This window comes from Pristis pectinata, chromosome 5 (genome assembly GCF_009764475.1).
Source record: "Pristis pectinata isolate sPriPec2 chromosome 5, sPriPec2.1.pri, whole genome shotgun sequence".
Taxonomy (NCBI): domain Eukaryota; kingdom Metazoa; phylum Chordata; class Chondrichthyes; order Rhinopristiformes; family Pristidae; genus Pristis; species Pristis pectinata.
In genome coordinates this window covers 53,478,110-53,493,297 of record NC_067409.1, presented here as the reverse complement: position 1 = coordinate 53,493,297, position 15,188 = coordinate 53,478,110, and the positions used below count along the sequence as shown (strand labels likewise).

Below are 15,188 nucleotides of genomic sequence, written 5' to 3'. Positions count from 1 at the left end.
TGGAATTATAGTATTGAAGGCAGAGTTGTAGTCAATAAACAATAGTCTAATGTAGGTGTCTTTACTGTCCAGATGCTCTAGAGATGAGTGTAGGGCCAGGGAGATGGTGTCCGCTGTAGACCTGTTCTGGCGGTAAGCAAATTGCAGTGGGTTGAGGTTTTCTGAGAGGCTGGAGTTAATGCACGCCATGACCAGCCTCTCAAAGCACTTCATGATGGTGGATGTCAGAGCCACTTGTTGGTAGTCATTGAGGCATGTTACCTTGTTTTTCTTAGGTACCAGGATGATAGTGGTCTTCTTAAAGCAGGTCAGAACCTCAGACTGAAGCAGAGGTTAAAAAATGGCTGCAAATACCCCTGCCAGCTGATCTATACAGGATCTGAGGACACGAACAGGGACACCATCCGGGCTAGATGTTCTCCATGGGTTCACCCTCTGGAAGACTGATCTTGCGTCCTCAACGGTGACCATGGATTCGGGTGCATTGGAGGCCATCAGGGTGGGTGGTGACATACCAATCCCCTTCTGTTCAAAGCATGCACAGAATGCATTAAGCTGATTGGGAAGGGATGTGCTGTTTTTGACGATGCTGCTTGACTACATTTTGTAGCCCATTATAGCATATAAGCCCCTACCACAACTGACAGCTGGTCTGGGACTCAATTTTGGACTGATATTGGACACATACCAGATTATTCTGCTAAGGTAATTACTTACTGTGGGGAGAATAATCCTCAGGTATAGAATCAGAACCATAGAATAATACAACACAGAAATGGGCCCTTTCAGCCAACTGTGATGCCTATCTACACTAATTCCATTTGCCTACATTAGGCCCGTATCACTCTACGCCTTTCCTATCCAAGTACCCATCCAAATGCCTTTTAAACATTGCCAGAAGAGGTGGTGGACGCAGATATTCAACAATGTGTGAGTAACTTGCCCCTCAGATCGCCTTTATTTTTCTCCCCTCTAACCTGCATCCTCTAATCCAAGACTCCCTGCCCTGGGAAAATGATTCTATCTTTCCTATCTATGCCCCTCAAAATTTTATAAACCTCTATAAGGTCACCACTTTGCCCAACTTTCCAGCTGATCTACATCCCACTGTATCCTTAGACAACCTTCTTTACTATGTACGACTCCACTAATTTTCGTGTCACCTGTAAACCTACAACAAAGGTCATAGCACTGATCCCCGGGGTATACCACTGGTTACAGACCTCCAGCCAGAAAAACACTCATCCACCACTGCCTCTGCGTCCTCTCACCCAGCCAATCTTGGATCCAGTTTGCTAACAAGCCTCCGATCCCTTGTGCCATAACTTTCTGGACCAGCCTACCATGTGGGACCTTTCAAAAGTAAACCACATCTGCCCTCATCAATTTTCCTGGTCACTACCTCAAAAAACTCAGTCATATTTGTGAGATGTGATCTCCCCTGCACAAAACCACACCTGACTCCTAATCAGTCTCACTTTTCCAAATGAACATAAATCATGTCCCTCAGAATCTTCTCCAACAACTCAACCATTGATGTTAGGCACACCAGCCTATAGCTTCCAAGCTTTTATCCCAACTGGACTATTTGAACAAGGGGACAACATGAACTATCCTATAGTCTTCTGCTACCTCACTTGAGGCTAACAAAGATGCAAAATTCTCTGTCAGAGCCCCAGCAATCTCTTCTTGCTTCCCACAGCATCTTGGGATGGATTCTAGACTGCTCTGGGGATTTATCCAACTAATGTTCTCCAATATTTCTAGCACTTCTTCCTCCTGATAAAGGTATGTTCCAGAATGTCAGTGCACCCCTCCCTTAACTCTCCAGCCTCCATGTCCTTCTCACTGGTGAATACTGATGATAAGTATTCATTTAGAATCTCACTCATAGCCCCTGGCTGCATGCATTGTTGACCCCTCTGGAAAGGACCTATTCCTTCCTTAGCTATCCTCTTGCTTAGTTTTAGGATTCTCCTTAATCCTACTCGCCGAGAACATTTCATGGTCCCTTTCTGCCCTCCTAACAGCTTGAGTTTTCTCCTATAAACCACAGGTGAATAAAGAATCACAAAGAACAATTTCCTATACCTGACATGCACTTCCTTCTTTTCTCTGGTCAAATCTTCAATATCCTCCATGAACCGAGGTTCCCTGAACTTACCACCTTTGCCTATTACCCTAAAAGGAACATGCTGAATCTGAACTCTTACTATCTTACTTTTAAACACCTCTAGCAGCTGCTCCTAATCTACCTCTCCCAGGTCCTGTCTTACATAATCAAAACCTGCCTTCTACCAATTTAGGGCCCTAACTCAAGGACCAACTTTACCTTTTTTCTAAGATTACCTTGAAGCTTACTGAACTATGTTCACTGTTCCCAAAGGGTGCCTCCACAGACACTTCAATCATTTGCTTGCCCTCATTTCCTAAGATAAGGTTAATTAAAGCCTCGTCTCTAGTAGTTCTCTCTTCATACTGCTCAGAAAACCCTCTTAAATGAATTTTGCACATTTCTCCTCATCTAAGCTTGGTCCGTATTGGAAGTTAAATCCCCTATTACCGTACCCTTCTGCAATCTGCTGACATCCCTGTTCTTCTAATTCCCACTACCTATTGGGAGGCCTACAGTACAACTCCATCTAATCACCAGCCCCTTTCTTATTCCTAAATTCTACCCATGAAGATTCATTGGCCAATCCCTCCAGGATATCCTCCCTGAGTACTGCTGTAATGCTCTTCCTGATCAACAGTGCAACACTGTCACTAGCACCTCCCTCTGTCACATCTGAAACTTCTCAGCAAGCTTTCAAACATGGACCCTCCTGTAAATACCTTTACCTGCACAATTGTTTTTTTTACAGAAAGAGGATCACTATGTTAAACCTTGTAGGCTTTCCTTTCTTTAAGTCATGCAAAAATTTCAAGGTCTTCCTCAACACTCACTGCTTTGATTAAGATTCTGGTTAGCCCTTATAATATCTCTGCCTCTGGCTTTGGGTCCTTGGATTATCCACTGTATCTTTAAAATGCTTTGAATATTTTCCTGCATTACACATTGCCTTGAATACATAAAAATGTATGTTACATTATTTTGCACATCATTTGTTCATTTTATTGTTAATGTAGGTTTTTGGATGCCTGCACATTTAAAAGAGAATCACAGGAAATGATATACGAGGCCTCATGGCAGCGATAACACCATCAATTACAATATATACAGGTTAATTTGCAGCTGTTGTTTACCGACAAAGAATCCCAGAGGATGAATAAAGCACCAGCCTCATTTAATTAGCAGCTCCGAGATTGTAGTTTCAAATCATATTGTGGCAAGTTGGTAAATAACCATCAAACCACCTCAAAAGATGTTTAAAAAAACACAAATGATTCACTAATGTCCCATGGGAAGGAAACCTTATAAATCTTTACCAGACCAACTCCTCACTGACCTGCAGAAATGTCTGGGTACTAGCTGAAGTGATCACTTTCTGGGCTCTGTGAAGGTATTGTCTCTTCACAGAGTTAACAGTATAACACTATCTCTGTACTGAGCAGGATAAAAAGAAAAGCAAGTATATTTATTAGGACCAAATGCTGTACACCTGTGAGGTAAAAATGAACAATTGCATTTGAGTAGTTGCATTAGATTTGATTACCATTTCTCATTACTTCCCCACTGCATCAAGTTAGCGGGCCAAGCTGACTCAGGAGCAGCACCAACCTAGTGGTGTTACAACAAAGTCAAGTCAAACACAGCTGTGTATTTTCACAATGGAAGAGAGCAAAGCTCTGTTGCAAACTATATGCTGGTCATCAGTAACCAATCACATCTCAAGATCAACTACAGCATGTTCAGTATGACAAGACTAATGTGTATGCAAATGTTATCATCAAAAGTACCAAAAGGACAATTCCATTTAGCTATATTCAATATAAGTAACAACCACAATACTTTAACAAAATTTCCCAAGATGGTTCAGATCTATAGAAGACCATTGCCCAGCTAAAGGAGATGTAAAGCAAGGTGATCTAAAATATGGTCAGACATGAGTACTATGAGCAGGAGCAGGTCAGTCAGCTCCTAAAGCCTGCTCCACTATTCATGATCTTGGCTGATCTCAAACACCATCTTCCTGCCCTATTCTATGCCGTGAGTGTTTCTATATTTGAATACAATTAATGACTCAGCTACTACAGTTTTCCAGTACTAAGGTAATCCAAAGATTCACTTGCCTTTCAGTAAAGATTTTTCTCCTTATTTCAGAATGAAATACCTATCCCTTATTTTGAGACTGTGACTGCTAGTGCTGCAATCCTTAGCCAGGGGAAACATCCTCCCCAAAGAATTTCTAAATTCTCTAAGAATTTTGTGTTTCAATGAGTTCACCTCTTCTTCTAAACTCTAGAGAACAGTGGCCTAGCCTATGCAATCTCTCCTCATATGACAGACCTGCCATCCAAAGGACCAGTCGGGTCAATCTTTGCTGCACTCCTTCTATAGCAAGTAAATCCTTTTTTTAAGATAACAAGACCGAAATTGCAAACAACAGTCCCACATAATTCATCATCTTTATTTTTGTATTCAAATCTTCTGCAATAAAAGTTCAATTGTTATTAAACTTCCAGACATATTATTAGATACTTGCATAGAAAACAAAAGAAAGAGGAATACAAAGGTAAACTGAGTATATAAAGTTTGAAAATACCCAAAACGCATCTACCTTTCAGATTGAAAATATTCTTTATTCTCTAAAATTCTTCAATGTTTCTTTTAAAGAACTACAGAAAATCCACAGCTCTACACATTTTTTTTTCTAATGACTTGGGGGGGGGGGGCGGGGGTAGAAGTACCACAGCATTAATACTGGAATATGTAGGGAAGCCTCATATAATTAAGAACACTGACCAAAGGCCTTGTCAATAGGATGGAATTCAGGGACAGAGAAAGAAAGTCACTGGATTAAAAAAGTAAGGTCAATCTAGTTTGCTGTCAATTGTCTGCAATGTCGCACACCACAATGTTGTTGGAATTGCTGACTAACCACAGCAACCAATTTTTATCAACGAGTCTACAACAGAACCGACAGGAACTCTGAGAAACTTCAATGATAGAAAGTTTTGGGAATCATGGGTCTAAAATTATATGCTCCTTTCAAGCCTGCTACATTTACCATGTCATGTCACAAATTACTCAAAAGAAGAAAATAAAACCAATGTTTAGGAATGATTATTGAAGCAAGAACCTTGCTAGACACAAATACCAATGGGAGGGGGAAGAGGAGGCATCAGCAATGGGAATCCATAGAACTAGAAGCTTGAATTGAGGAAGAGAAAAGCAACATTACAACAATATGATCCTGCTCGTATTTCTTATGTAATAATATCTCTTATAAATTGATTTTGTCTACTGGATATTTCTGGTTTGTTCAATAGATATCACCTATCATTTAAGTTTTCAAAAGCAACAATAGATAACATAAACTCACATCATTCCACAGGTACTGCCTGATCTGCTGAGTCTTTCCAGCATTTTCTGTTTATATTATGAAATTAGGCAGCCTTTGTGGTGATGTCTATAGCCCAGAAGCCTGATGAAGGATGAATTGGATGTCAAGGCTAAAAATAATCAGGTTCAGCCTGAAAAATTGGAGGAGGGGAATGAAGTCGGTGACAAATTTGTTTAAGTGCTGACTGTCGTAGCTGCGCCCAACCAGTTACGTGATGTGTATTCCAAAGGCTGAAGGGTTTGTAGGATCTAACATTGAACCTCCAGTTACATTCTCTCTGTTCCAACTCCTTCATTGTTTTAAAACCTCAATTACAAATCAGCCATTCTCAAAAGTAAATGGGTCTAAATGCCAGAGCATTTTCTTGTAATTATTACCCCATAGGCTCAGAAAGTATTTGGCATCCATCTTCTACGACACCCTTGCAGTCTTAACTATGCTTTGCTTTGTATGGCTATCAATAAAATAGGCAAGAGTTTTCTTCATCTATAAACCAGTACTTACAGTGAGTGTGCCCGCTGAAGGAGGTTAAGTTGAGCATAACCTGGGAATGATTCCTAGAACCGAGAGATGTACTGCACGCTGATCTGACTCTTCGAAACACACCTTTCACAGGGGTTCCAGCTGTGTAGTACAAGGTAAGGAATTGATCATCTTCTATTCCCATCATTCATTTCAATATTTTTCTCCATTTTTTTTCAATTTTCCCAAAGTTCTAACCAAATATTTACATTTGTTATAAGATCAAAGAATTTTTGATTTTTAAATCATTTTTTTTTACATAATAAGGAAGACTACTCTGAATCTGATCTTCCTATAATAATAATTTAAAGGCTTTATAAGCTTCATGAGTAAATATCACAAAACTGAAAATCTGAATTGGTAATACATAATTGGTATTTATTTAAAAAGACTCCAATTATATGTTGTTATATAACGTGAGTGTTAATTTTAATGAACATCTTTGGAATGAAAGATGTTGGTTTAGCTGAGTTGGAGGATATCAAAGATTTATGATAAAATTGAAGAATTAGAGATCCAGAATTTAGTAGAATACCAAAGTAATTAAAATCTTCCATTTTTAAACAAAAAGATAAATACAAATTTAAATTACTGGTTTTTACATTGACTGCTATCACTCATTTTTTAGGTGGAGCCAAAGACAACAAAATTCAGAAGCTTTATTCAGGTAACTATCTATATACAACTGAAATATGGATAAAGGTTGATTGAGGATATTTGGAAAATGTTTTAAATAAAGGCACTGAGCTGCATTTTTTCCAATTTTCATGCAGAAGTGAATGGAGAAAAATAGCCCGTTACAATGAAAAAACTAGTATTTATAGCCTTCCTTCACATCCGATTAAAACAAATTACCATAGATGCAGGTGGAAAATCAGTAAAATAAAAACCATTATAGTAAGCTCAGAAAATAAAAAAAGTTGCAAATTTCATGTATTGAGAGAAATTTTGTGCAGCCTGTCACCTAATTTTCAGTTATCAGATTACTATTTTGAAGTAAAACCAAGATATCCCAATTTAATAACTACTGGGATCTCCAGCGATATTTTTGTCCAGGTCCCTGTGAAGGATGACAGATTATTGTTATATGTTAAAGCTCTAATGTTAATATTGTGTTTTGCCACTCACTATTGTTTTACTAGCTGCAGAGCTACTTATGCCATAGAACAGCTGACATCAGGGTCACTAACTTACAGTGACTAATACTTTACTTTCATAAAATAGCTTTTGGTATTTCAATTAGTGCATTAGGGATTAAATTCCATTACTCTGTGAAAATCATAAATAAGACCATTTTGGTTATACATTTTTTTTTACCCGATCAAAGCCTTTGAATTCTTTTGTCCAGTTTTCTTCAATATGTTTTGTTTACAAATAAAAAGATTTCTCTGGAGGTTAGGAAGAGTACCATGTATTTAGCTGGTACTGTGTATTCTGAAAATATGCTCATCAAACCTAAGCTCAGGCTTTTGAGGTGGATAGACCCTTACAAATAAAGAAAAATAACATAGAGACTGAGAAAATAAAACCAACAATAAGCTTAATTATGCTATTTTGTAATATGTAGTTCTAATAATTTTATTTCACTTAATGGGTGGCACAGTAGCGTAGCGGTTAGCGCGACACTATTACAGCGCCAGCGATCGGGGTTCGATTCCTGTCGCTGTCTGCAAGGAGTTTGTACGTTCTCCCGTGTCTGCGTGGGTTTCCTCTGGGTGCTCCTGTTTCCTCCCACATTGCAAAGATGTACAGGTAGGTTAATTTGGGTTTAAAATGGGCGGCGTGGACTCGTTGGGCCAGAAGGGCTTGTTACCACGCTGTAAATAAAATTTTTTTAAAAATTTTTTAAAAATTAAAAAAAAATTAATTTGCATTTTGAATGCTAAAAAAAGTAGACAGCAAAAAAAGTTACAAATCAAGATTTTTTTCAGATTGATTTGTCAACAAACAAGAATGCTGACACTGACATTATTTAATGGTAATATTTGCTATGTAATTCCTCTATGCTGATGTACCATTGTTAACTATAAAATTAAATGCAGTTATATGGAGTATTTTAATTCATTTTAGAAACTTTTGCCAATTTCAGGCATTTGAAAAAATGTCAGTGTGTATAAAGGATGAAGTTTAATATTTACAATGTTATTATTCTGAGGTTAGTAAGATAATCATCAGCGATTTGTGTTTAGTACACAGCCCAACTACTTCTACAAGTTGTTGGTTCAGGTGAGTTACAGGAAATCAATGATCTGTGACAGAGTGTAGAATTAGTGATCCATAATGTTAAACATAGATTTCCAGAAAGAAAAATGTCCTCAATGCCAAATGAGAAACTGGATTTCACTTTTGCAAAAAGACTGTGCATTCCATTCTATTAAGTATTTGATTTGTTTCCACAAAGCATTTCAAACTCTGAAAATATTATTGATTTCAACATTTTGCGCACAACTGAAATCTGAGGAGCTGATTACATCTTGACATCTGAAATCTTAATCACAAGAAGACTTCTATATGGAAAGGCTACAGAAGCGGGAATTATTCTTTCCTGCAAAGAAATTGGAGGTATTGGGTGGTAGGTTACTTGGCTTCTGTAGATTACCACTAGTGGAGCTGGGTATAGGAATCAGAGTGAAGTTGTGAAAGAGAATAAGTTTTAGGGAGATGGTGAGGGAACAGGATTGATGTGACTGCTTTAAGAGCCAATACATAGACTTGATAAGCCAAATAGTCTCCCTCTATGACATAAGAAAATATAAGATTTAAGATCATGAAGGACTTTGATCAAGGAGAATGTACTTTCAACAGCAGAAGACATAGTAACTAGAGAACAGAAATTGAAAGTTATTGGCAAAATAATCAGAAAGGGACAAGGAGATTTTTTTTAACGCATGGACTCGTTGGGCCCAAGGGCCTGTATCTGTGCTGTATTGCTGCATGGCTCCAAGTTATGATTTGGAATGCATTGCCTGAAAGGGAGGTGGAACTAGAGTAAAAAGTAAACATCTGCAAGATTATGGGAAGAGCAAAGGATCGAGATTACCAAATACATAACAAAAAGCAGCAGGATTAGATGGTTTAGCCCCTTGTATTTGATCTTCCATCCTATCATATCATTGATGATCATATCAGTTTCAGATACTAACCTCCTATCCATTGATTACTATTCAGAAATTTATTCATCTCTGTCTTTAATATATTTCAGCAACTGAGCCTCCACGGCCCTTTATAATAGAAAATGACAAAGCTACATTTACTACTCTCTGGGTGAGGAAATTTTCAAAACCTCTTGCAATAAAGGCAAATTTACTATTTTCTTTCATGTTTGCTGTACTTGCATGACAATTTTCAGTCATTCATGTAGGACAGCCAGGTCCTTCTGAACACCAATATCTTTGTTTCTTGCCATTTAAAAACTGCTATGCTTTTTTATTTTAACTACCAAGTGAATCACCTCACATTTTTCCACAATAATTTCACCTCTGCCTCACCCATTCACTCAAACTGCCTATGCCCCCACCAATTACACCTTCCAAAGTAAAAACATGTTTATACGTACTCTGTTTTTGTCCGATAACTAATCCTCAATCCACACCAGTATATTACCCCCAATCCCACATGTTCTAATTTTGTCTAACCTCTTGTGTGACACTTTATCAAAGACCTTCTTAAACACATCATTCTGGTAGCTCCTTGTGTCTTCTGCTAGATACAACCTCAAAAAAAACTAACAGATTTGTAAAATGTGATTTCTCTTTCCTAAATTCATAGCATATACCCAATCATACCAGTATTTCCTAATGCCCTCTTTCTGCTTTCTTAATAATAGATTCCATTTTGCCTACTGCTGATGTCAGGCTAATTGGTTTTCAGTTCCCCCTTTTCTTTAACAGTGGGGCTACTTTAGCTACCTTCATTGAAACTTACAAAGTTCCTATAAGGGCTTGACAGGCTGATAGGATTATTCTCCTAATTAAGCCTTCTGGGACTGGAGGGCAGTTTTGGAATAAGCAGTAGGCCATTTAGGACAGAGATGAAGAGAAATTTCTTCACTCTAAGGCTGGTGAACATTTGGAATATCCTGGACAACAATGAAAGCTAAGTTATTGTATTCTTTCAACACAGAAACTGATAGATTTCTAGGAAGAAAGGGAAACGAGGGTTATGGGGATAGTGCTGGAAAACAGTGCTGAGGTATAAGGTCAGCTACGATATTAATGAATGGCAGAACAGGCTATGGCCTACCTTCCCTCCTATTTCTTATGTACTTAGCAGGTCAGGCAGAATCAGATGCTGATGGTCTGCTGAGCAATTCCTGTTTTAGCCTAGATTGCCAGCATATGGACTTTGTTATTCCAAGTGTTGGACTGCAGAATTTTGAAACAAATTACATTGACTGATCTATCAACCTGCAAGTGTTTTTAGCAGGAAGCATGCTCACAGTGAATTCAGTTACCAAAAAAATGTCAAGGTACCATCTCCCATGTGATAGATAAATATGACACAAGTTGCATTTTGCCGATTTCAGTTACACAAACTTAAAACACTTCCCATTTAAAACAAATAGTTGGATAGGATTCCGTCCCTGCAGCACTTACATGCAAAGTAATAATTAATCATAAATTGGACTTATGAATCAACTAACCTGATTTGTTGCCCCAGTGCATCAAGGGAATATGTTTCATCCCTAGCGACAGTAACAATTGAATGGTAAAGGGAAGCAGATTTCCAGGATACCCTGGGGGTTTTGAAACCGTTCAGCAGAAATGAGAAAATCTAATTGCTGTATAAATGGCATCTGCTATTAAATACAATGTGTAGCTTCTCTTTAGTCTTTCATTAGTGGCCTTATTAACACCTGAAGGTAATGACAGTTTGGTGCAGAGCAGATCAGATTAGCTTACCCTTATATTATCTAGAACTGTGCAAACTGATTATTATTGAATGTTTCACTACTTAAATCAAATATTTAAAGCCCACCTGAATCGGAATGAAATCAAAATGTTCCTATATAGAACAGTGAATATATAACAAAAAAATGATGCAGAATTTCCCAGGTTATATATTCAGCAAATAAATATTAAACAATTGTTCTCAGTGCTTACTTGTTGGTCATTGGTAACAACAGTAAGGATCTAAATAACAAAATATATAGAATAATGTTGACACATCCACTTAACTGAAATATATTTCCTTTGAAACCTGGTGTTCATGTCCAAAGGGATCCTATTACACAAATCACTGGAAGTTAACATGCAGGTACAGGCAGCATTTAAGAAGGCAGACAGTATGTCACAATTTGAGTGCAAGATAGAAACAACTTGCTCCAATTATATAGGCCCTGCTGAGACCACATGTAGAATATTATGCACCAATCTTACCTTTCTACCAAAGTAAGGATGTACTTGCGATAGAGGGAATTTAGTGACGGTTTCTGGAATGGTGGGTTTGTCATAGGAAAAGAAATTAAGCACATTTGACTTATGTGCTCTGGAGTTAGAACACTGAGAAGTAATTTCATTGAAATATATACATTTCCTACAAGGCTTGACAGAGTTGATGTTTACCTTGGTTGGGGTGTCGAGAAACAAAGGTGACAGCCTCAAAGTAAAAGGTCAGCCATTCAGGACAGAGGTGGGAAGAAATCAGAAGGTGGTAAATTGTTGTAAGTCTCTACTGCAGAGAACTGAAGAGACTTGGTTGCAGAGTATATTCAAGACAAATCAATAGATTTTTAAATTTTAAGGGAGTCAAGGGATATGGAGTTAATGCAGGAAATGGCGTACAGGTAAAGGATCGGTCCTGATCTGATTTAGCAGTGGAGCAGGTATCAGAGGCTGAATGCTTCTGCTCCTCCTCTTAACAATGTTATTTTAATCAGAAAAGTGCAATCTGTCTCATTACCCCTCCAACTGAAGTAATAATAATATGAAACAGAACATTTATGCTGTTTTAACTTTGTCAAAAACTACTGAACCCCTAAAGGTTCACTGCAAAAATTATCAAATCCTGTTTCTACTGGGGCAGTCCCTCGGGATCAGAGATGACTTGCTTCCACACCAATTTGTGGGCTCAGAGTTGGCTGATAAAGCCAATGTGGGACCCACAGACTCTCCCACAGGTGGGGTAGGAGTTGTTTGATAGAGCGGGCGGATTGGTAGTTTGGGAGCACACTCCTTCGACCACTTATGGTGGGCCTGTGTGCTCTCAATGCTTTCCCAAATGCTCTTTGTCCATTTAGAAGTGACCATGGAGCAGGGTTTCCATAAGTTGGTAAGGATTTTATACTTTTTCAAGGAGGCATTGAGAACATCCTTTAATCTTTTCCTTTGAGCTACTGGCATTCTCTTGCATTGGAGAGCTCAGAGCAGAGCAATCATTTCAGGGATGTGAATGACATAGCCTATGTATCAGAGGCCAAACACTGTAACTAGGACCTCAGCAGAGATGCTGGCCTGGGACAGGACACTGGCATTAGTTTGCTTATCATGCAGATCTAGGCTTCCTGCTTCTTTATAGTCTAGTAGGAACCTCTTTCTGCCCATCAATTTTATGCTGGCTCACAGATCAATCCCATTCCCCCACTAATTTTCCCTATAACCTGTTGTCATGACATTCCCACCAACTCCTCCTTCACACCAGGGGCAATTTACAGTTTACAATTTACAGGCCTTTGGGACGTGGGAGGAAACCAAAGCACACAGTGAACACTCGCAGCTATAGAGAGAACGTCCAAACTCTGCACGGACAGCACCAGGACCTGGCTTCAAGACAATTCCTCTCGGCTACATACTACTGATGAAACTCCAAAGATGTTAATACCAGTTATGTCGAGTAGATACGGAACTTTGAAATCTGATATTTAAATGGTTTCTTCTGCCTTGTTTTGTATCTCTTCACAAATTCAGAGAATGACGTGAGCTGCTCACTGAATATGCGATTGCTGTTACCAGCTTTCAGCCAGTCTCCACACCATCACCCACAACTATGCTTGAAAGGAGCTTTATGATTCTCCTCGTCAAGCCAGTAACTTCTAATTTCCTTCAATACAAGAGCTGCCTACACTTAGCATAATGCTTTACAGGGCCAGCGACCCAGGTTCAAATCCGGCCACTGTCTGTAAGGAGTTTGTACGTTCTCCCCGTGTCTGTGTGGGTTTCCACTGGGTGCTCCGGTTTCCTCCCACATTCCAAAGACATACAGGTTAGGAAGTTATGGGCATGATATGTTGGCGCTGGAAGCATGGTGACACTTGCAGGTTGCCCCCCAAAATCACTACGCAGAAGATGTATTTCACTGTGTGTTTTGATGTACATGTGACTAATAAAGATCTTATGTTCACTTTAAAAGAATCCTATTTTGGATACTTCCATCTCTTTTAAACCTGTCAGTGAACACTAAAATACTCTCCTTTCATATCTCTCTCATAGGAAGGGGGGGATTTATCAGAAACCATGGCCCTAGAATTTGTTCCATGCTTCAAAATGCCTGTTACATAAGCAAAGACTGAGGAAGGCCATTGAGTTCAGCATGTCTGAATTTCCAATAATCCAACACAGCACAGATCCTCTCCAATCCAAAAGGAAAATTGGCTGCCCCATGTGAAATTGATAGGGGATGCCAATTTTCCTGTAAAAAATCAACAAACTGTGGAGCTGTGCCCAGAATTCTTAGGACAACCCCAAAACCTTAAGGAGCAGCTGGTGATATCATCACACACTTCACTGCAAACTTGGCAGCACATGGTAACCACATGGAGAGAGCTTGCAGATCAGAAATGATACAACTTCCCCTAGGCCTTCCCAGTCCAGAGGGCACACCTGAAGGCAGGCCTGGTTCTTGTAGTCTACAAGGTTGAGGCAGGTCTTATAAGGCCTCAGCCTGAGCTTCAGGACTCACCTAGTATGAGTCTGATAACAGGGACCATATGTCAGTCCTGTCTGATCTTCTGGGTCTAAGTTCAGGTCCAGGCCCATATCCAACTCTAGATCCAGGGACTGTCGGGTCCAAGTTTGTCACTAGAAAATGCATACAAATCTGTGGATATGTAACACTGGGGGACGGAATTAATTGACATGCATCTTTTGCTAGCATTAACTGGTTTGTCAAAACTCTCCTTTAAAGAGCTGGTAAATTGTTTGACAAAAAAATTTGCAATAGACCCAGATAACCAAACTGCCCATGGATATTTTTATGATCAGGATTTAAATAGAGGTCTACCTGGAAAGAACTTCCCTGTTTTCCACTGATAACATGTCAAGCGTGCAGAGTTTACACTTTAAGAATGCAACATGTGAGTTTTAAAATGCTCCGTTATTATTACTGGTTTTGATTTATGTGGTTGCATTCTCCAGCGGCTGAAAGTTGATGGAGCTCGAGTCAAGATTTTTAATAACCGGAAATAATTGATTTTCCTGGACATTAGAAATCCAAAAAAAAACACTCAAATGGAACTAAACTAAAAACTGAAAATTCAAAGCCCTACTTATTAGTCCTGTTATTTCCAAGACCTGGGGAAATTAGCAGTGACTCTCCAAATATTTACTATACACCTCTGCAAATACAGGAACCTGCAAACCATCCAAAATAGTGGAATAATCATCTCTTGAACTTGGGTAGATGTAGTAGATCTGTTAATCTTCAAATCCCTAGATGTACAGAATGACCCTATCTCAAAAAGATCAACACACTTGTAATTTTCTTGGCTGTTGGCAGAGCAGGATCACAAAGAACATTTATTTACAAACATTTGACAAATCTATAATTCACTGGTGTGTCTCAATCTAGGGTTCACAGTCTAAAAATAAGGGGTTGGTCATTCAGGACTGAGATGAGAAGAAATTTCTTTACCCAACAGTAGTGAACCTTTAGAGTTCTCCACACATGAAGACTGAATGCTGAGTATATTCAACACACAGAACAACAGATTTTTTAATATTAAGAGAATCAAAGGACCTGGGTTTAGTGCTGGAAAGTGGTGCTGAGGTAAAGAATCCTATTGAATGACAGCATGCTTGAGGAGTCCAATGGACCACTGCTTCTATTTCTTGTATTTAGGAAGTGCTTTCTTGGAAGGCCGAGATTTTTTTTGTTCTTTTGACCAGCATTTTATCATCTACCTATGCAAACTTAATGATAGTTCATTAATGATTGCAAAATCAA

The 15,188-nt window shown here is 38.8% G+C and overlaps 1 protein-coding gene across 9 annotated transcripts in view; it reads right to left on the bottom strand.

Annotated features, from left to right (window-relative positions):
* Nucleotides 1–15,188, bottom strand: part of invs (inversin) — a 356,685-nt gene that overhangs the window by 158,100 nt on the left and 183,397 nt on the right. For 8 of the 9 annotated variants that reach the window (XR_007956423.1, XM_052016840.1, XM_052016841.1 and 5 more), the window contains one exon: nt 6,012–6,131. The exons of the other annotated variant lie outside the window; for it this stretch is intronic. Coding sequence is in view for 7 of the 8 variants with exons in the window: in XM_052016840.1 (XP_051872800.1) it covers nt 6,012–6,131 (120 nt within the window). In the remaining variant the exon portion in view is untranslated. The remainder of the gene's footprint in view (nt 1–6,011; nt 6,132–15,188) is intronic. 9 annotated transcript variants of the gene reach the window in all.